Raw genomic sequence first — 20,406 nt, forward strand, 5'->3', positions numbered from 1 at the left:
CCCAGTGAAAACACTTGCCGTACTAGCCTTGAACTGCACGCAGAAGCACTGCTGACTTGCCTGCCTGTAGAAAATATTTGTCTGTTCAGCTTGTCTATGCATCTTATTGCTGTAATGAAAATCAGTGCACTCTTACACTTAAAAGAAACCCTCCGAGTGAACTGGTTGTAGGGTTGGGACAGCCGAGTTTCTCTCTGCCACCAGGAAGTCACTTTCAGGCAGGGTTTTCCTTGTAGTATCTTGGCCTGACCTGACTTTCTGTGTTTCTTGGTCACTTTTGTTATTTTGTTAGTGATGAGTCAATCTCTGATAATTCACTTAGGCATGCCTTGTCTTGCTTATTACGTTCAACTTTGTGTCTCACCCCAGACTGTGAGGATTTGAGCCCTTTCACACCTATGACAGATGAGGACAGCGTGGTGTTTAGCAAGCTCACCTACTTGGGCTGTGCCTCTGTGAACGCCCCCCGCAGTGAAGTGGAAGCCCTGAGGATGATGTCCATCCTACGCAGCCAGTGCCAGATCTCTCTAGACGTGACTCTGTCAGTGCCTAACGTCTCCGAAGGAACGGTGAGGTACGAAGCTCCCTCACGAGTACCCCATGACTGTGTGCGTTTAATCTCTTTTCCTTTGAGCAAAGGAAACGAGCTGGGAGGGGTCATTAGGAGCTTGGGATTTCGTTTAGTGGAAAAAGTGGATTTTAAAGAGATCTGAGAAGAGTGATGCTTTGAATTTGTTTACCACAGATAGTTTGTGTCCAAGGATCAGTACGAAGTAGTATGGTTTGGGTTTTCCCAAAGCCATAGTGGGAGCAGTTATTGATGAACACTTTGGAAGCAGCTGTGAAAGCATTTAGGTTTTTAGGGCTGCAAAATGCCAGATACATGAGGTTTTTCGGGAGTGAGGATATCCAGTGCTGCATATAGCTTTCTGAAGGCTGAGTCCTGAAAACTATGGGAAAATGATTGGTGGAAATATCTGTTGAATTGTACTTTTTAATGCTGTTCAATTTAAATATAATTATTCTGATCAAGCTTTGCAGAACACGACAGTCAGGAGCTCCTTGTGTTGTAATGTGCTTACTTAGAAAATTGTTAAAGCTTGCAAGTTACTATCTGGCAGAAATAACTCTTCTAAAGGTGCAAGCTTTAGGGCTTTTTTCCTCTCTCTTTTTAACAGACTTTTAGATCCTCAGACAAACACAGAAATAGCAAATTATCCAATCTATAAAATCCTTTTCTGTGTACGAGGGCATGATGGAACCCCAGAAAGCGATTGCTTTGCTTTCACTGAAAGCCACTACAATGCGGAACTCTTCAGGATTCATGTCTTCCGATGTGAAATCCAAGAGGCTGTAAGTTGAACTGTTTTGTCAAATGGTAATTATGCACATGTGAACGTTATTACTGAAATGAAAATGAAGTGTTTCAGGCACTTCAGAATTAATGCAATTCATTGCTTTTGCCTTTTTTTGTACCCCAAGTTAAGATAATTATAGAAACCTCAGATATGAAATAAGAAGTGTAGAAAACCAGTTAATTAGATGCTAAAACTGAATTATTTTCATAGAATTGCTTCTCATTCTGTTCTTTAGTGAAAATTCAAGTAGGTTTCAGCTGTTGTATTCTGTATGTCTGTTAGCTTTCTGATCTTTCCGCGGTGCTGTCCCGATGCAGGTGAGCCGGATACTGTACAGCTTCGCCACTGCCTTCCGTCGCTCTGCCAAACAAACTCCGCTCTCAGCCATCGCCACCCCGCAAACTCCAGACAGTGATATTTTCACCTTCTCTGTGTCGCTGGAAATCAAAGAAGATGATGGGAAAGGTTATTTCAGGTATAGATTCTTCATTCCTGTATGTGAAGCATCGGGGTCTGGAACAGGGCAATTGTTTAAATGCTTTAAATGCTGTGTACTGCCTGTGTACAAGGTGAAGAGTGGATTCTTGCCTCCAGCTGAGCAGAATCCTGCCCGCATTGGGCCTACACTACAGGTTTTAGTTCCAACAGCAAGCTTTATCACTTTGACACTAATCCTTGTATGACCTTTTGCGTGCAGACGCATTCTCACCTGGAAGCTGAGAGAACACGTTCCACACACTCAGTCTCTGATCTCAATCTTTAATGTACCTGAACCTGTCTTGACTCATCTGCCTTCACTTGTCACCCAGGGTCACCAGTAGTGCGTTCTTGTCGTGCTGGGGCGATGAGGTCTGACTGCATGTGCTGGCTCTAAGCATGTCAATCCACTGTCCCGGCCGCAGACGCAGCTCCTGCTGACAGTTAAATGCGGTCTGCCATGCCCTGGCCCGTGCAAGCACCCGCTGTCAGGAAATAGACTGGATTTTGTTGGAGATGTTAAGCTACGAGCAGTACTCTGCAGTCTGTTTTGCGGTTCCTGGGTGTGACAATGGATGATTTGAAAGTCTGAAATAAAATAAGGATTAGTTTTAGATCCAGTGGAAAAGTGAATGTGTGGTTGACCGTATCAGAAAGTAAAAACCCAGTAGTGTCAGTTTGTCCAGTATTTAGTGCAACTGTGCTTCTCAGTGGGGAACACTGATGCTAAACCTTCAGCGTTTGTATTGGCATTGAAGTGAAATTCTTGGTTTTTCCACCACAGCACACTAGGCCTCTTTTTTTTTTTTCTTTTTTTTCTCTCCAGCATTTAGGAGAAGGGACTCTAAAGAAAAAATAAGGGAAATAGTCTAAAGATTGGTGCACTGTCTTGGCTCTTTGGCTTATCACATGCCCCAGCAGTCACCTCCCTTGAAAGCAAGCAATGTGCGTAAAGGATAATACTTGCATGTTACATGTGCAATCAGTATTTAGAAACTTTCTTGAAGTGTTGCTGGAAGTCTCGCAACACTAAGGCATGCAGTATGAAAACATAGGGTTTATGTTGAAAACTAAGGGTCCTAGGTTTTCACCTAATGATGACAAAATAATATAATTATATTGCCATTTCTTTCATAGTATTGGTTCCCATGTACAAGAAAGAAAGTTCTTGAGTGCTTTTGTGCAAGAATCTGGCTTCACCAGCTGTCTGATGCTGGTTTTGCAAGGAATACAGATAAATGGCGCTCTCAGTTTTTTGTGGGTTTTTTGTTGTGTTTTTTTCTCCTGGTAACTAACAGTGCGGTTCCCAAAGACAAGGACCGGCAGTGCTTTAAACTCCGCCAAGGAATTGACAAGAAGATAGTGATTTACGTTCAACAGACAACTAATAAAGAACTTGCTATTGAGAGGTAATTTCATCAATTTCTTAAAAAAACCCTTTATCTCCTTGACGTTCTTTTCTCGGAGGCAGCAGATCAGTATTTGTTCTATGAATGCTCCGTTTCCGTAATTTTTAATGCCACACGTCTCTCTCGAGTGGGATTGTGCGGAAGATCAGATCAGTCTGTGGGAAGGGACGCGGTACAGGCACAGTCAAGTCTTGCACAGGTCTGGCTGTGGAATCAGTGGTCGCATCCCTTTGAAATACTGATTTCAAAATCTTTTTTAGAAAACGTGCTGCTTTTATTTTCAGTGGCCGGTTTGTCTTGAATGCTGAGACTGTAGTCAGTGACCGAGTTATTTCAGTTTGCTTTCATTTTGTCTCTGCACCTGACAGTGTTGTACATACGCTTTGGATCCGCCACAGTCAGGAATTCCAGAATGTGAAACATTTATGTAGAGAAGGGGAGAGCTCAGACCTCAAATCTTTTACTGCTTAGGAATAAACAAGCGGTTTTTGACTGCTGACAGAGTTTAGTGCTGCTCACAACCATTGGGAAAAGATGCAACTTCTGCCAGCCTTTGCAGTCTGAAATGAAACGCAGGAGAGTGTGGTAAACCAGAGGATGAAGTGGAATCTGTGCGGGCCGAAAGTCTGTGCAAAATGAAACCCTAAGACAGGTCCTTGCACTTCTTCTGGAATTTCCTGATTCTTGTCTGTATCAAAGGGAGAATTCTATGCAAATATGTCTAAAAAAAAAGAAAGGGAAGAATGCATGCCAAGTTGCCCTGTGGAACGGGGAGCCCTCATTAGCAGTGTCTGGTTTACACTGTTCTTGCGAACAAGGATAATGGGACAACTTCCCAGGCTACTGTAGGCAGGGTTAAACCGTGCTTGTTAAATATGCTTGTGAAATCACTTCGTTTTTAATGTTGGCTTGACATTGTTTTACTTGACGTGTTTGACGCTGCTTTCAAATGTCAAGGTTTGCTGACATCTGTTACTGGATTCATGGGCTGCTTGTGATGTGTGACAGCGAATATTAAGATAAGGAACGTTAATGGTTTGTTTATGAGTAAGTCTGATTTTTGCAGTTTAATTTTTTGCCTGGCTTTGCAGATGTTTTGGGCTTCTCCTTAGCCGTGGGAAAGATGTTCGGAGTGGTGACATGCACCTTTTAGATTTGGTAAGGATCTTTTATTAACAAAATTATGCTGTAGCTTATGCTGTTGAGGGTGAAGCTCTGGGCACCAAGGTAGAATCCCTTCCTCTGTTACAGAGTTAGAATATGACCTGGTGCTTGGCCGAGGGAGTTGCCCAGTTTTGCAGCCTGTCATGACTGCTCTCAGCTAGGGGCCTGAAATAAGAACCGTGGAACCTTATTTTTGGAAGTGCTGAATATTAAAGAGCTGTGCTTTGAACGTAGAAAGTTTTATGGCATACTTATGATTGTAAAAATTGAGACCCAAGCGGCTTCAAATATTGAGAATTAGCGAGTGCTTTATTTTTACGACTCGCTTTTCAACCTATAAAACGATGACAGAGGTCGTCCGACTTCACAAGTGTGTTGTGGAAACTAACTTGGTAGTATTTATGAAGTACATGCTTGTTGTACAGTAGGGAGTACCCAAAAAGGTCCAGTACTACACAAATAATTTTGCCTTTCCCAGACTTTGGATTGCCCAGAAAATAAGGTTGATGACAAGATAGACACACTGAACACTAAAGACAAAATATTGACTTAGTTCTTAATAGCTGGGTAACATGTGTTTTGTACGCTGAATAAAGCTGGATCTCAAGATGTTTAGAGCAGAATTTATTCTATAAAATAGCTACTTAGGATAAAATAAAACACATCTGGTGTATTCATAGAAGGTATGCTAATGTGAAACAGCTGCCAAGTTTACAAGTTCAGCAGTTCGTAAGAGAGTGTTCTGACTTGATTTGTTTTCTTGTATTGGAGGCAAAGACCCACATCCCCTAAGTTCATGATTAAAGCCTTGTATGTTTAAATGCTTTACCACTCAGGCAGGCAATTTTATTTTTTTTGGCTTGTTTTTTTCTGCTTTTTTGGTTGTCTTTCTGTCTGTCTTTTTCGCCAAACAGCAACAAGCCAGCAAAGCCTTTCCTGGCTGGAGCCCTGTCTTTCCGAGTACTTGGCTGTGATCCCACCTACACCAGTGTCACCTGAAGTCCCTGTCAAATGGCCACTGCCAAAACGAGCTGTTGGTCTTCAGGTCTCACTAGACAGATGTTCCTACAATATACATATGAAACAATTAGCATTAATTGGCTTTTTGTGTTATCAGCAAAGAGAAAAAAAAAAAGATTGCGTGGGAACTCTGTTTCTTCAGAGATGGTCTCTGTTCCAGGGCTGTGTCGCACAGATTCACGTGCTGGCCCTTCTCTCGTCAGTGCAGTAGCTGTTCTGTGGGGTTGAGACTTCACAATACAGGGATTTCTGTGATTTAAATAAATATCCATAAACTTACCTTGTTTCCAGGAGTCCATGGGTAAGAGTTCTGATGGGAAATCATACGTGATCACTGGCAGCTGGAATCAAAAATCTCCACACTTCCAGTTTGTAAATGAAGAAACACCAAAAGGTATGAACTTCGCCAGGTGCAAACGGCCGTCATAGTGGGCGTTGGATCAAATCTCTTTGAGTATGAATCCCACAAAAAGACTTTCAGAGTATGGGATGCATTCTCAGAAAGAGGGATGCCAGAGGTAACCTAAAAATCTAAACAAGCGTTTTCTTCTAGCCACCTATTTTGTGTTCAGTAATGATCGCTCATAAGAGTAACTGTGTCCCAGGAGGAGGCTGTGGAGGTGTGGGGACAGGATGCAGGTGCTTTGCACACCCCTGGAGCTTCTTAGGAATCCCACTGAGAACTGCACTAAATGACTCCGGCAGATTTCCTCTTTGCATAGTTTCCGTGGTCGGTGGAGATTTCTTCCTTTAATTAAGGAGGAAGGATTCCTGCAGCTATGAAAATGAAAGTGAAACACTGCCCACTGTAATCTGAAAATAGCTGATGCTGCCTTGGTCTCTGGAGTCCTGAAACAGATCTGTTGTTACTTCTTTTGAGATGTCAGCTGAATTATCACCTTTTCAATCTCGTGTCGCAGTTGCATGCCAAAGGTTGGGGAAGTTAATGGGATTGGACTGGGTGAAGTCATAAAAGCCAGCTGCTGGGGCCAGCTGGGTACAGTGTGCTGCGAGCCTGAGCGCCGTCCTGCCTAAAGGATGCGATTTATCATGTAGTACCAGCAGAGATCTTATAGGTCACTGAGTCCACTTGCTTCTTTTTGGAGCATCACACTGTGTAGTCACTTTTCTGAATCTCAGCTTTAATACAGTGAGACTTAAGTGTTGGCTACGTAACTTCTAAAACCAAAAAAACCAACAAAAAAGTAATTAGATGGCAGGAGATCTGCACTGTGGAGTTAAGTATACAGATCCTTTATTATGTTTAATTAAGTTTGGATTTTTTTTGATGGGATTTGTAAAAGCAAATTTTTTATTCTCTTTCACAAAATAAACTTCTTGGCTTGAAGACTTCAGTTTCCTTTCTCTCTAGAGGATGGTGCATAGTCATTTTCCTATCTTGAAACTTCTAATTTTTTTGAGATGTTGAATTAGGGAAAAAAATGAATTCTGCAAAACAGTTTCTTTTGTTCTTTCATGTTACTAGGAAAGAGGTTATGGAAGAATTTGCTTGAAATATTTCTTTTAATGCTATCACTTTCCTTTTTTTCCTCTCTAGATAAAGTATTGTTCATGACTACCGCTGTGGATTTGGTGATCACTGAGGTTCAGGAACCTGTTCGATTCATTCTGGAAACTAAAGTCAGAGTTTGTTCCCCTAATGAGAGATTGTTCTGGCCCTTCAGCAAACGTAGCTCTACTGAAAATTTTTTCCTAAAATTGAAGCAGGTAACACTAAAAAATTAATTAAAATCTACATTAATTTGAGATTTGGCAAGGTTATTTTTCCGGTACGATTGCGATACAGTCATTTATATTGTTTGGAGATGTGTGAGAGAGTTTTTTAGTATGATGCTGGATAAATACAAACATGTTGGAGGTGAAGATGAATTGTGGTTCTTAATGTCTGTTGGCAGTTCAGAATTTCACTGTGGCTATTTCTTGCTATGGCTGGTAAAACCTTTACTAATACAACACTCGTATTTCACCATTTTGCATCTGACTCGAAGAGTTGCAATAAATACTCTTCGATTTCCAAAAAAGCTATCCTTCATTATACTAATCGTTGCTGGCTATCTGAAGTTCCCCTAAAAAGCTTGATAGCTTTGTTGGGGCTGTGAAGTTACATAGAGGCTTATGGATATTCCAGCCAAACCACAGAAAAAAAAACCCCAGAGGATTTATCTGCAGACCGGGGCTATGCTGACAGTTGCTTGCATAAGGGGATAGTAGGGTAAGTATGTAAAATTAAGGGTTAAGACTAAGAAAGGCTTTAATATAAACATGGTAAGATGCTGTCAGATATATTACTAAATTGATTTTATCATAGAAATCCAACCTTTGGGTGTGTTTTTTTTTTCAGATGAGCAAAAATCCACCTGAAATTAGAAAAAAAGAAAGTGGTTTTGGTGAAAGTCTATTTTCCCCGTGTACCTGGTTGAAAGCAGAGTTTTCACATGTACCTCAAATTTGCCCTGGGGGAAAAAAATCCAAGCAACCACAAAAAAATCCCTAGAACTTGTTAAAAGCTTTTACTGTATTTTCCAACTGACTCTTTTTTTTTTTTACTCTATCTACTAAAAATGAAAGGATTATTTCTGTCCAGGATATTCATAATAACAGCACAAGTCTCAAAACAAGGCTGGAAAGTTGAAGGTCTGAGTCACTGGAAGTAGCTGCCATTCTCCTACTTTAGAAATCTCTGTTCTGAAATTAAAGTCCTGCATAAAGGAATGGCGATATCTGGAAGCAGATAACAACGTGGATATGTGTGCTCTCGCAAGATTTGTTAGCGAGGCTGGAGTCTTGATTTCTTGATAAGGGCTCTTTTTAAAGAGGCTTTGAATGAAATAGGCTTTTCTTAGTTCTCTTAGCATTTGCCTTAAAGTGTTAGCAAAGAATGGCGTCTTGGCGCGGACACAGATGAGGTTTGCTGAGGACTCTTTTTGGTGTATGTCCTGTTTTTTATGTAAAATGTGAAGAAACGTTTTGGAAACTTTACTTCAAAATTTAAGGTGGAAAAATTCTTGATGGATGAGATCAGGCTTCATTTAGGCTGTTTTCGAGGTGGAGCGTGGAGATACTGAGCAGTTAGGGCAGCGGGGCTATAAATACTCCACAGGCTCTGAAAGGTGCCTTTTCTGTTTGGCGATTTAGAGGAAGCTTATCTTGCTTAGCTAATTCTGTATCTTTTGTCTTACCAAATTCACAGGCATTGTGACTTATCTTAGTTAATTCTCTTTTATTCCACGGGCTCTGTCAGGTTGTCCAACTTTCAGTGTTTACTAAGGGAAGATTGTCAAAATTCCTAGTGGAAGCAACAAATATAGACTGCACTGCCTGATAAGCCTGGAAGGGAAACCTGCTGCTGTGGAGTCCTGATTAGCCCATGAAAAATACAGCTGCGTAGACTTGGCTTATCTGACTTTGGCAGGGTTTCTTTATTCGGAAATAGTGGAAGCAGAGGGATTTTATTTGCTCAGATTGCATTTAGTGACTTAGTCATTTTTAGTTTTGATGCATTTCTCTTCATTTTTAATACTCCAAAGGATAAAATTGAGTACTGGGAGCTTAGTGTAGCGTGTAATTATAAATCTTATTTCCTTCTTCACCTTTCTTGTTCTATTCTCTATTTTTACTAATTTATTAAAAAAAGGTTCTAAATCCTTAGACTGCATTAAAATTTTAGAACCACTTCATAAACTAAAAATCTTCCCAATAAAGGGAAGAAAGGTATCAGAGCTTTGAAAGTTAAGGAGAAAGCAAAACTGTGTAGTAGACTTTGGGACTTAACAATTTGTGTTCCTGCATACACAGATATTTGATTTGGAAGCTAAAGATGATTGCCACGTTGGGAAAACAAATATGAACAATGTTTGTTAAAACTCTCATTTTGCCACCATCAGTATCCCCAGAAAGTTAAAGGAAGAAGTTAGACATAATTTTAAAGGTTTTACTTTTATTTTTCCACTAATCTTTAGCTAAAGGCAGAGTTGCTTCATATTAAGGAACCTTCCTCTCTTAGAGCATTTGTTGGGACAGGTGCATTTACAGCTTTAAAATCCTGTGTCTGTGGCTGGGAAGGTGAGCTGCCTGTGCCTGGCACGCCCGAGGCACACGTTTTGCTCCGTGCGTACCAGATTTTACCGCTTTTTGGGTGCAGCGTGCTCACTGCTTGTTCTAGGGCACGAGGGCTACAAGCACTCATGGGCCCGTGAGTGATGAGGAAGGGTTGAACCTTCCTCACTGTAGAACGGGATGAGAATTGTTTCTCAGCTGCCCTAATCCAGAAGGAGAAGGTAGAGCCTTAGGAAGTGATCTGGGGATTCACTTGGCTTTCCTCAGTAAAACGAAGCTTCTTGTTCCCTAGATAAAGCAAAAGGACAGAAAGAATAACTCGGACACGTTGTATGAAGTCGTGTGCCTAGAAAGTGAATCGGAACGGGAGAGAAGAAAAACGACAGCAAGTCCCTCTCTTCGTCTGCCTCAGTCTGGGTCACAGGGCTCGATGATTCCTTCTCCTCCGGAGGATGATGAAGAGGAAGGTAAGAAGTGGATTGTCTGCTTTGTATGTTTCAAAAGAAAGGGCGGTCGGTAAATAACATAGTTATGAAACATGTTGAATCCTTTCCAGTCAGAATCTAGCCTGCTGATATTTTTTTCTTGCTTTAATGCTGCGAGTATTCAATAACCAGTACCCCCACATTCCTGGACCAGCCTCTCCCTTGTCTGACACTTCTGTGTCTGTGCTTTTCTCAGCCCAGGCCTCACGAAGCCTCCGGTGCGATATATTTGGAACAATGTGAAAAGAGACTGCTAAAAATTTAGGATTATTGTGTAGCTTCTGCCCCTCCCTGAGCAGCTGGGAACAGATTTGAGAGTAAAAATGACAAACTGATGTTGTTTGGGAATATAAGCGAGCAGCATGTTTTAGCGAAGAGGCGAGCATAGACATCTGCAGTACGTAAAACTGCCCCAGGACCTGCCCACCTGAGAAGTTAATGCTTTTTCAAGATCTCTTTTTTTTTTCTCTTTAAAAATTCTCTTAACCCAAAATATGGACTAGTTTTGAGTATATAAACATCTGGCCTTACGGCTGGAATGTAGATGACTTGAATTTCTGCTTTTTCTGCTGGCCTTCTCTGAGGTCTTGGGTGAATTGTTTCACTTCAGTGCTTTAATTTCCTTTCTTTATTCTGGGCGGGGTGGGGGAAGGAGGGGAATACTGGTTTGAAAAGTCAACTCCTTTGCAAAGTGTTATTCATAAGCAATCTGTAAGCACGACGCTAAACCACCATGGTATTGTTTTCTAGACTAGAGGGGGAAAAAAATGTTGTTTACTGATACAACTTGCAGCATAGCAAGAGTTTGCTCACAAGCTCAGGTGTTACTTGAGAAAACATAGGTTTAAGGAACAGGAGTGTATCTCCTCAATGATAGCAAAACAATGTTGACTGCTGTGTTAGTGAAATGTAGTTTTTGTATACGATACTTGCTGTGGGTGTTTAAAAAAAAAAGTTGTTAGTATATCAGCACTAGTTTCAAAATGAGTTACTGCAATTATGCTAATCCGTCCTCTCCACCACATTTTTTGAATACGTTTCATTCAAAAACCTGTTTAATTTAAGCCAGGGAAGCTACCCAAAAGTACTAGCTTTCAAAGCAGAAGTACAAAACAGTTGTAAAATACCTCGTGGACTTCCGTGGATCTGCCGCATGGCAAGGCTGCAGCTGCTCAGGGGAACCAGGTTGATTTTACTGTCTTTTTTGCTTTTATAGTGTTGTAGCTTTTCACATACAGAAGGTTGTGCTCTTGGAGAATTTGTGTAGTCTTCCAAGGGCTAGAGTAGGAGGAGAATAATAGAATTACTTCAGTGGGAGGAGACCTCTGGAGATCTCTGTGCCTCCCGCTCAGTGGGAATCCAGGTGGCTTGTGGGAGGCTTTGTCCTGTTGCCTTTTGACGGACTCCAAGGGTGACATTTTCCTCAACCTCTCTGGGCCCTCGTATCAGTTTGGCCACCCTCACGGCAAATTGTTTTCCTGATTATTTTTTTTTAACCAGAATGTTGCATGTTGCTGCTTGTCTTCTGCCTCTTCTCACATCACTGTGTGACACTGCGAAGAGTCAGCTCCTGCCTTCTCTGTGTTGAGCGCCCAAGTGCCGCAGCCACAAATCAGGGGGGTGGGAGCTCTTCTTGCCACACGCTTGTACGGTTTAGAAGAGCAGCATTTAGACCTGTGCAGGTAGAGTAACAGCTGTTGATCTCATAGCATCTCCTCTTTCTATTGGCAGACAACGATGAACCACTTTTAAGTGGTTCTGGAGATGTTTCCAAAGAGTGTGCGGAAAAAATTCTTGAGACGTGGGGAGAGCTGCTGTCCAAATGGTAAGTGGCCAAATCGCGTTCTGAAAATCACAATTCTGAATATTCTCATTCTGTTTGCTCCTTCTGCTTGGAGTTTGTGTTACCTCCAGGAGCTGACTGAGTTAAGATTAGTATGGATGTAGTCCTCTTTCATCCCCACAACAGCCCTTACTCTCTGGCTTCATGTTTTCTTATTTCTTCAGAGGATGATTTGAGTATTTCGCACATGCTTTAATACTGTGTCAAGGTCATTTATGCTGTGTCTTTAGGTCACTGTCTCTTAAAATGGGTATTTTACTTATCTGTGAGTTTCACTGGGATTTTGTTAAATTAACTAGTATGGGGAAAATGCAGCTCTTCTTGTCTTCAGCTTGCGTAGATCCTCTTTGTAATTCTGGTGTAGTTCACAGCCATTTTTCCTGCAGCTCTCATATCTTAGTAACTGTAGCTTAAGAATATGGGAGATTTATACTTGGATAGGGAAGATGCTTTTCCTCTCTTATCTAAAGGAAGGGGGCTCCAAAGCCTGCCAAGAAGGAAGTACATAAGCTCTTCTATTTTTTTTCCCTAGAAAATGCCAATTTACAGAACGAGTGTCTCTTGACAGTCAGGTTGCTAAAGCAACACCTCTCCTCCTTACATGAAGGGTCTTTTATTCATCTGGAAGTAGCCTGAGCAGTTCGAAGGAAGTGGTGCCAATTATTGCAAAATTCAGGGTTTTTTAAATTTTTTATTCATAAAGGGGAATAACAGGCACAACACCAGATTGAGCTCAAATACGCTGCGTTTTGACTCTGGCCGTAGTTGTTGCCTTCTGCCTCCGAATGTTACTGAGAAGGTGGGCAAGGGGTGTACAGCAAATCAAAGATCTGAAGAGAGTATTAGAGGTAGGGAGTAGGACAGCAGAGATTAGACTAAGTGATGCACTTTGGGTGAGGAAAAGTATTGCCTTAACCAAATTTAGCATTATTTTTTTTATTTTCTGCAATTACTTAGTACTTACTTGAATACATACCTTTACCTCCAGTTTGGTTTGGCACTAATATATTGCACGAGTTTGGTAAGAAAGCAGGCACTGGATGGACACGTTAGTGAGAAGGGGAAGGCTGTGGTAAAATGATGCACGATCCCTTTTCCCTCTCTCTCCTAGACTCGTAGAAACATCTTTACCAGATGAGCTCTCTGCATCTGCTGCTGTGAGAAAGTTTCTTTCAACTCGAGTTTTTCCGTAATTTGTCCAAAAGCTCAAAGATAATTAAGCCACCTGACTCCCATTCAAAATGTTTTGGCAGCTCTAAGAGGATATGAAGTGCTTCTCTGCTAATGCTGGCAACAACTTTAATATGTGTTAAAGGGCTTTCCTTCTTAACTAAAAACGAGTATTTGGAAGTAATGATCCTTGAGCTTTTAACATAAGAGGATTGAAAATCGTAAAAATCACAGTTCAGGTATTTTCATGCTAGTTTTTTAGACTCCTGTAATTAGATTTGTATGGTAATTAAATGTGCAGTGGTATTTTGTGATTTCTAAATAATATTTGGCTCGTATTTCATAACTGCTGAGTCACACGATTTTCTCATTTCAAAGTAGTTTGGAAGAATCTAGTGTGTGGGCTTGTAGTCTACAGCCTTACAGTTCATGGCTACATTCACTGGAATTACTGTTTTGCTGAGATCAAAGCAAAGCAGTTTTAGAGGCCTTTACAAGGAATTTGAGTATTTTGTATGTAACAAGCATTTTTATGAATATTTTAATTTCTATGTTGTATAAATGATACGTTGAATTGTAATTTCTTTAAGGCCTCTGTCTTTGGGGGATTTTATATATAAGCCTCATATGGACTGTTCAGCTTAACTTTCTGTAACCGCATACATTACATGGGTAGTTTTTACAGCTTCCAGTGCTGCAATCTATGAGCTGTTGCTGGTCTCACTTGGAAAAAAAATGTTTAGATGGGATGAGCTTGTGTGGTGGAAGCTACTTAAATGCATGGATGTAGTTAGGTAACCATGCAAGATTGTTTTTAGTTTGTGGGTTTGGGTGGGGTTTTTTACAGCTCTCTTTGCCTGTCTTCTCTCGCTCCCTCACCCAGCAGCTTACCTGCCTGCTTGGGTGTAGGAAGCCTAGAAAGCCATATATGCTTCTGCAAACTAATTCTCATTTTTGGCATAGTTTGAGCTTGGAATCTTACACACTGTGGTATCCGTCCTCCAGTTCTACTTTTTGCTGGAGTGTTTTGGTTCGTTGAGCATTTTGTATTTAAATTTAAGGGGAATGGAGGAAATAGTTTGGAAGTTTGTCCTCCAGATCCGTTTTTTTTTTTTCATAACTTGAATTTCTCTTAATTCAGCAACACAGACTGTCTTGAGATTCCTGTCATTTGTCATATCTGATGCTACACATCAGTTGTTGCTCATGTACTCATTTATTTGTGTTTCGATAGTACTGACAGTGCCTTTACCTATGCGCAGGCACCTCAATTTGAGCGTGAGGCCAAAGACGTTGTCAGCGTTGGTGAGAAGTGGTGTCCCCGAGGCCCTGCGAGGAGAAGTGTGGCAGTTGCTGGCGGGGTGTCACAACAACGATCACCTGGTGGAGAAGTACCGGATTCTCATCACAAAGGTAGAATGCTTTTTCTGTCTTTTTTTTCTTTCCCCCCATATCTTAAGGATTGGAAATCCAGAGACTTCCAAGAGTGTGCCTTCTTGCTTAAAGGCTCGTGGGTATATTTAAACCCTAGGGGGTACGAATGAATCCTCCCTCCAGCAGAAAGCCCTAGCAGGCAGTGCTAGTTGTGGCGTTCTCTCTGCTTGGACTACTTTCTCTTTACTACTCCTACTTCTGTTTCACTTGGATGAGTTCTGGTTTAGTTCATCAAAAATTAGTACTCTATTAATTGCTTTCATAATTGACAGAGATTCAGGGAGCTCATTTCCTTTTCTTCTTTGGGTTTCCTGAATGAAAGCTGAATTTTGCTGTATTGTCTTAACATTGATGCTAAAAATCCAATGCTAGTTGACATAGCAGCCTTTTTTTGATAGAAAAAACACCACTTTGGACATTTTTGCACCAGAGGGCAGTTTATTAATTTCTCATCTTGAATGTTGACCTCTGTAGCACAGGAAAAGAAAATAAGAATCGTATATACAGATATACAGATACCATGCAGTGTTTGTCAACGTGTTAAAAGTAATGAATGGGTCGCAAAATGGATTGTCACTTCTTTATTAAGAAAAGTGATGTGTTAATTTGGATTTAACCATTATCTGTAGAGATACATTGTATTTTACTGCCTTTGTCAATCATGCAAGTCTTGAAGGGCTCTATTAGAAATTATTAATGATGCAACTTTAGTACAAATATAACAGAAATGAATTATTCACCAGTTAAAAAAGCCAAACAACTGGATCAGCCTTTGTATATCTAGGTTCTGATGGCACAGATTTGCAAGGAGCAATTAAAGACTTTATCCTGAGGGCAAGAGAGCTTCTGGAATTAGACTCAGTTTCTGCTGGAATCGTGTAGGAAGGATCCTACGTGATTTGAATGATTCACATTAGATTAGCTAAAAATGTTCTGCCGTAAGTACTTTCACATATTTATTGAATATAGAAGAAAGTTGCTCTGAATTCCTTAATATTGGTACATGCATTGTAGAGCTGTAACTTGGCTTTTCTGATGAATAAATCATACAAATAATGTGGAGGCTGAGTGCTCTGGCAAGGAGCGTATCACAGTTACCCTGTTGTGTTAATTTAATTGCCTAGTGGGTAGCTGACAGGGTTACTTGGTATCAGAACGGAAAAGATGATCTGTTTGTGGCACAGTTGGTGACATGTACTGCTACTATCTTTGTGAGCTAGAAAGGAATAGTGTAATATTTCATTTTTAAATCTGTGAAACCTTTCCACTCATTTACATTTGGCAGAGACGAAGGATCTAATGTGTTGGAAGCCTCTCGAGAGCCCAAATAAAAGGGAGAGGAGGCTGATCCAGCGCAGTGTTCTGCAGCAAAAGGACTGGCTATACCTGCAGTGGTCATTCAGCCTGGAAACTCATCACGAAATTAAACAGTGAAAATAAACGAGTGCTAAGTGACCGTTTTCCAGCTCCCCTGTAGGTGTCCAAGGCCTGTAGTGCAGTACTAGTATGCTACATCAGGCTGCGGAAGAAGTGTAAGGTTTCAAAAAAGGTTACACATGGCTTTGTGGAGGTACTAAAGACAAGAACAGGCAAAGAGTGTAAAGATTGGGAGGCTGATGGCAGCATGAATTCAATACCCAGAAAGAGAATGTTTGCAGACCCGTCGTATATAACATACGCCAACAGTATGTTAATGCTGGAGCGCACCTCGGTCTTAATTTTTTATTTTCATGCCTCTCATAGCTTATTTGATAATTTCAGAGTTCTGGTATGACTAATTCTTACTGATCCTAAAATAGCAGCTCAGTTATAGTCAGTATGCAGCAATGTACAGGAGTAAATCTGGCTGGGGGAGAAAAAAAAATATTAATTATGTGAGGGCGAGGGTCCCTTATAACACATTGCTTTACCGTCCTGGTAATGCTTCACTATGTTTTGCGTATCACAAATACAAATTATTCTCTGGGAAGCATGCAGTTATTTGCATTACCATGCCTCGAAAATGGTTTGTCTGAGAACAACTGCTGTGGGGTAGCGCAGAAGCGCGAGGGGTTGATGTAAAACCTTTGCTCCTCGGTGCAAGCAGGAGATGCAGTAAGCCTGCTTGAGGACTCTTAATCCAGCGCCCCTTCTCTCTTAATGTTGACCTCTACTCCTGTAGCTGCATTTGATTTCTGCCAAGCTTTTCATGACTCCGTGCGGCAGCACAGTCCCAAATTAATAAGGATCTGTGTTGACAGCTGCTTCAAAAGCTTCTGGCCTCTTTCAGGGCTTTTTTCCCCTTGTGCACAGGGTGTTGGATGCGGGAGCCCCAGTATTTCCTCTGGTGTTTGCTTTCCTGCGCAGTTCTGACCCCTGGTGCTCAGCAAATCTGTGGTTTTTGCTTTCTTTTGCAAATTAACTGCCGCAAGGATATTTTTTTGGTTACTGTTGATGTGTGGCTACTGAGTGATTGCAAAGGAAATGTCTTCTGTGGTGTTCTGCCAGGGAAGGCTGTGACTAGGTCTCTTCTTGAACCCGACCTGAACGTTAAAATCGGCGCTGGAACTGTGCCTTGAGGTGTGCTCACGGTGTTCTGCTCGTCATGACAGTATTTATTAATAATCTGCTCCTTATTTCTTTGAGGAGCACTAGCTGGGGTTTTGTACTCTATGCTTTTGTTATTGCGGTACTGCTGAAGTTTTCGCCGTTGTGGTGCTTCCCCAAATTACTTTGGAGAATTTGCACACCATCTGTGTGCGATAATAAAGCTTTTAGCGACTCCAGATTGCCAGGCTCATGGTGGGGAGCGTGGAGGAAAGCCAGCCCAGTGAATTAAGGTCATGTCCCTACTGGGGACAGAAAGCAAACTCTAGGTAAAACGATCTAGACAATCCCTTTGAGAGGCATCTGTTCCTGGTAGGACCTTGGCAGTCGTGGTTACTGCTGTTAACCTTCAGGCTTCCAGCCACTGCAAGGTAGGAGAGCCATGGCGACTTGCCCCGGGCATTTGTGGACACCTGCAGGAAAAATACTCCATGTTTCTGACAGTCATAGGTGGATGGAAAGTGTTGTTGAGTAGAAAACTTGTAAAGCGAGAACTGCACAGGTTTAAAAAAAAAAAAAAAATTAAAAAGATCATGATATAAGGGAAAACAGACAATAGCCCCTTTTCAGACAGGATTTTTAAGAGGACTTATGCAGCTGCTGAATCTGTCAGGTCAGTGGTGATCTCTCAGTGGAGAAGTACTTCACGATACCAAAATTTTAAGAACCTGACATTTACAATATTGAGGGAAAAGAAAAAAGCTTTTGGATATATATCTATGTGGGAGGAAATAATGTCAAAAGGAAAAAAACCATGAACTTTTGTACCAGATAAATACACTATATTAAGAAAATTACGATGTGAGAGGGACATCTTGTGGCACAAATAAAATAAATAATCCAGTGGCAGGAGGAGTATCCTGGAACGTTACTCCAGGGTCACCATTTCTGGTAGAAGTTCTAGGCCTGGGGGGAGCTTAATTTGTTCCAGTTTTTCATGTAGCAGGACTTTTGCTACCCACTTGCTTGTCTTCCCACTGGTTTGTCCCCATGAGCAGAAGATTGCTGTACACAGAAGTTCTTCCAAACGTACACATCTGTCGGGGCAAATGATACTCGTTTGTAATGAAGAAACACATTAAAATGTCACTGCCGTTACTTGACTGTGTTGCTTTATCGGTGGCACTCAGTGTAGCAGCACTTTAGCTGTGGGTGGTTAACACTGATTTACCACTTATATCACAATCATATTTCCATATGTTCATATAAATTCAGAAGAATACACTTAATTTCCAGGAGTACAAAGGGCTGTGATTCTATACCATCAACTGAAATGAAACCGAACATACGCCTGTGAGTCACGCTGTAAGAAGTGTGACATCGCCTTCCTGCCTGGGTGCCTGAACCTCAAGATTCCTTGTTTGATCAGTTTGGATCACGTGGTGATAGAAGTTTAATTATCTTTTACAAGCAGTAGTCTTTCCAGGAGTTCTCGTTGTGACTTTGGATGATTTCTTGAGTATTTTTTTGTTAGTATTAGGTGCAGTCGTATTGTGTCGCTGTGTAGGGTGGGAGAAGTCTCACCGCACAAATATTTTCAGTCTCTTGCAGACCTCGGCCACCTGATCCGTGGGTTTTGACGTCTTGTTGGGATGGTTCTTCTCAACAGGCTCGTCGTGCGTTTGACTGGAGAGCTGGGGTAGCAGGCAGGAGTAGGTCCATCCCAGTTACCTTCCAGTTGCAATTTACACCCGTTCTTGGCGACTTCGGTCTGGCTCCTGGTGCCAGGGTGCTTGAGAGAATGGAGATATTGCTAGTTTGGGCTTGGGTGTTTCAAACAAACAGGAATAAGTTTGGATCAGCTTTGAAGAGCGTTATTACTCTCAGCACTGGAGAAACAATAGAACGTCAGTTAAAGGAAAAAACAGGTCTCTCGCTTCTAGAGAAACACCTGTCAGCTGTACAGGACTTATGCTTGGACTTTTAACAAAGATCTAAACATTGAGGAGCTTTTGACTTGATGGTTCAGCTTTTGTTTTGAAATTTAAGCAACCAGATACAGTTTTGGTCAGTCTCACCATTTCCAGCACTACCTTGTTTTTTTGGGTCTGAGATATATTTAAAGTTCAATGTATGTTGTTCTCTTAAGGATGTTTATAATGTGTCTATTCATGCCTAGAGATCCAGAAATACTATTTGAATCAATCGGTATGTAAATTATTCTCTGCTTTGGAAAGATAGGAGATCATTTCTCCAGCAGTAATTCAATCATAGCTTGTTTTTTATATAACCACAATACCCTTGCCTAAATTTAATTCAGAGTTTATGTTTCCTAGCTACAGTTCCAGTACTTCAGTTGTCATGAGTAGAAATACCATAAATTATAACAAAAATGAAGGACAATAGTAAAGGGATCTTTTTGGTGCAAAAATAGGGTGGAAAAATAAAGTTATTTTCAGTTTTTTGCACAAAACTCATGAAGAATCTGCTAACTCATGCTGTTGTCCAGCATGGATTTTTTACCAATACAAATGTGTGGTAGAATTTTTTTTTCTACTTACAAGTCAGCTAAAATGCATTTTACATTGCAGTGTGATTGCCTTCCGATCTATCCCTTTGGCTGCAATTCATTTTCCATTTGGTGTAGCGCAGAACGACAGACTTTTAGCTTGGGTTAACTGAAACCTGGGCTCTGGTGGTGTCAGTTGAATCCAGTGTGTGGACTTAGGCGCGTACGGATGCCGGTTGCACGCTTTCGTTTTTAACCAGAGGACTTCAATTGCTGCGGAGCCTGGAGCTCAGTCTCTTACCAGTTTGATCAGTTCCCAGACCAATTCCCGAGGCGACGGGCCCGCCCTGAGCCCTGGCAGCAGCGCGGTCTGGTATTGGGATCGGAGAATGAGCTTCCATTCACCACGGGGACTGTGATTTCCAGCATGTCGAGTGAGTGAAATGCTCTTGACAAACAAGATCCCAATACCGTTATGACACCTTTGCCTTGTACGCATCGAAGAGGTTCTTCTGGTTAAAGTATGCGTGATGGTATTAGCTTACGGCGTGAGCACACGCTGAAGTGCTGCGTCGTGAATTTCTGGCGTGTTTGCTCTCTGGAATGCCGCTAGGTTTTCTAGGTTGTCTCGGGTGCCGTCAGGGATGGCGATGCCTTTGCGTTTTGTGCGTACGTGTGCGGGAGGCACTCGCCCACCCGGGGCAACACCGGCATTGATGGCGAAATGCAGCGCTCAGCTTTGCCTGCGGCGTGGCACGAAGCTACGCCTGGGAAAGACACGTTTATTCCAGAATAAGCATTTCCCCAGAAGGGCTCGGATGGAAAAGCCTTAAATTACCAACACCAAGTGTGTGCGTTCCGGTCCTGGCTTTGGGCGGCCGTCATTCGTCACTCGCCGTGCGGGGAGATGCTGAGAGGAGGAGCAGGGGTGTGC

General features: G+C 41.6%; 1 protein-coding gene across 1 annotated transcript in view; it reads left to right on the forward strand.

Annotated features, from left to right (window-relative positions):
* LOC104273486 (rab GTPase-activating protein 1-like) overlaps nt 1–20,268 on the forward strand; it is a 27,159-nt gene extending 6,891 nt beyond the window's left edge. The window contains exons 3-14 of the mRNA XM_009868830.1: nt 370–574; nt 1,179–1,353; nt 1,676–1,833; nt 3,134–3,244; nt 4,336–4,402; nt 5,720–5,822; nt 6,987–7,156; nt 9,798–9,972; nt 11,722–11,815; nt 14,266–14,416; nt 19,733–19,840; nt 20,095–20,268. Of these exons, the coding sequence (XP_009867132.1) occupies nt 370–574; nt 1,179–1,353; nt 1,676–1,833; nt 3,134–3,244; nt 4,336–4,402; nt 5,720–5,822; nt 6,987–7,156; nt 9,798–9,972; nt 11,722–11,815; nt 14,266–14,416; nt 19,733–19,840; nt 20,095–20,268 (1,691 nt within the window). The remainder of the gene's footprint in view (nt 1–369; nt 575–1,178; nt 1,354–1,675; nt 1,834–3,133; nt 3,245–4,335; nt 4,403–5,719; nt 5,823–6,986; nt 7,157–9,797; nt 9,973–11,721; nt 11,816–14,265; nt 14,417–19,732; nt 19,841–20,094) is intronic.
* The last annotated feature ends 138 nt before the right edge of the window (nt 20,269–20,406 follow it).

This window comes from Apaloderma vittatum, unplaced genomic scaffold (assembly GCF_000703405.1).
Source record: "Apaloderma vittatum isolate BGI_N311 unplaced genomic scaffold, ASM70340v1 scaffold19704, whole genome shotgun sequence".
NCBI classification, from domain to species: domain Eukaryota; kingdom Metazoa; phylum Chordata; class Aves; order Trogoniformes; family Trogonidae; genus Apaloderma; species Apaloderma vittatum.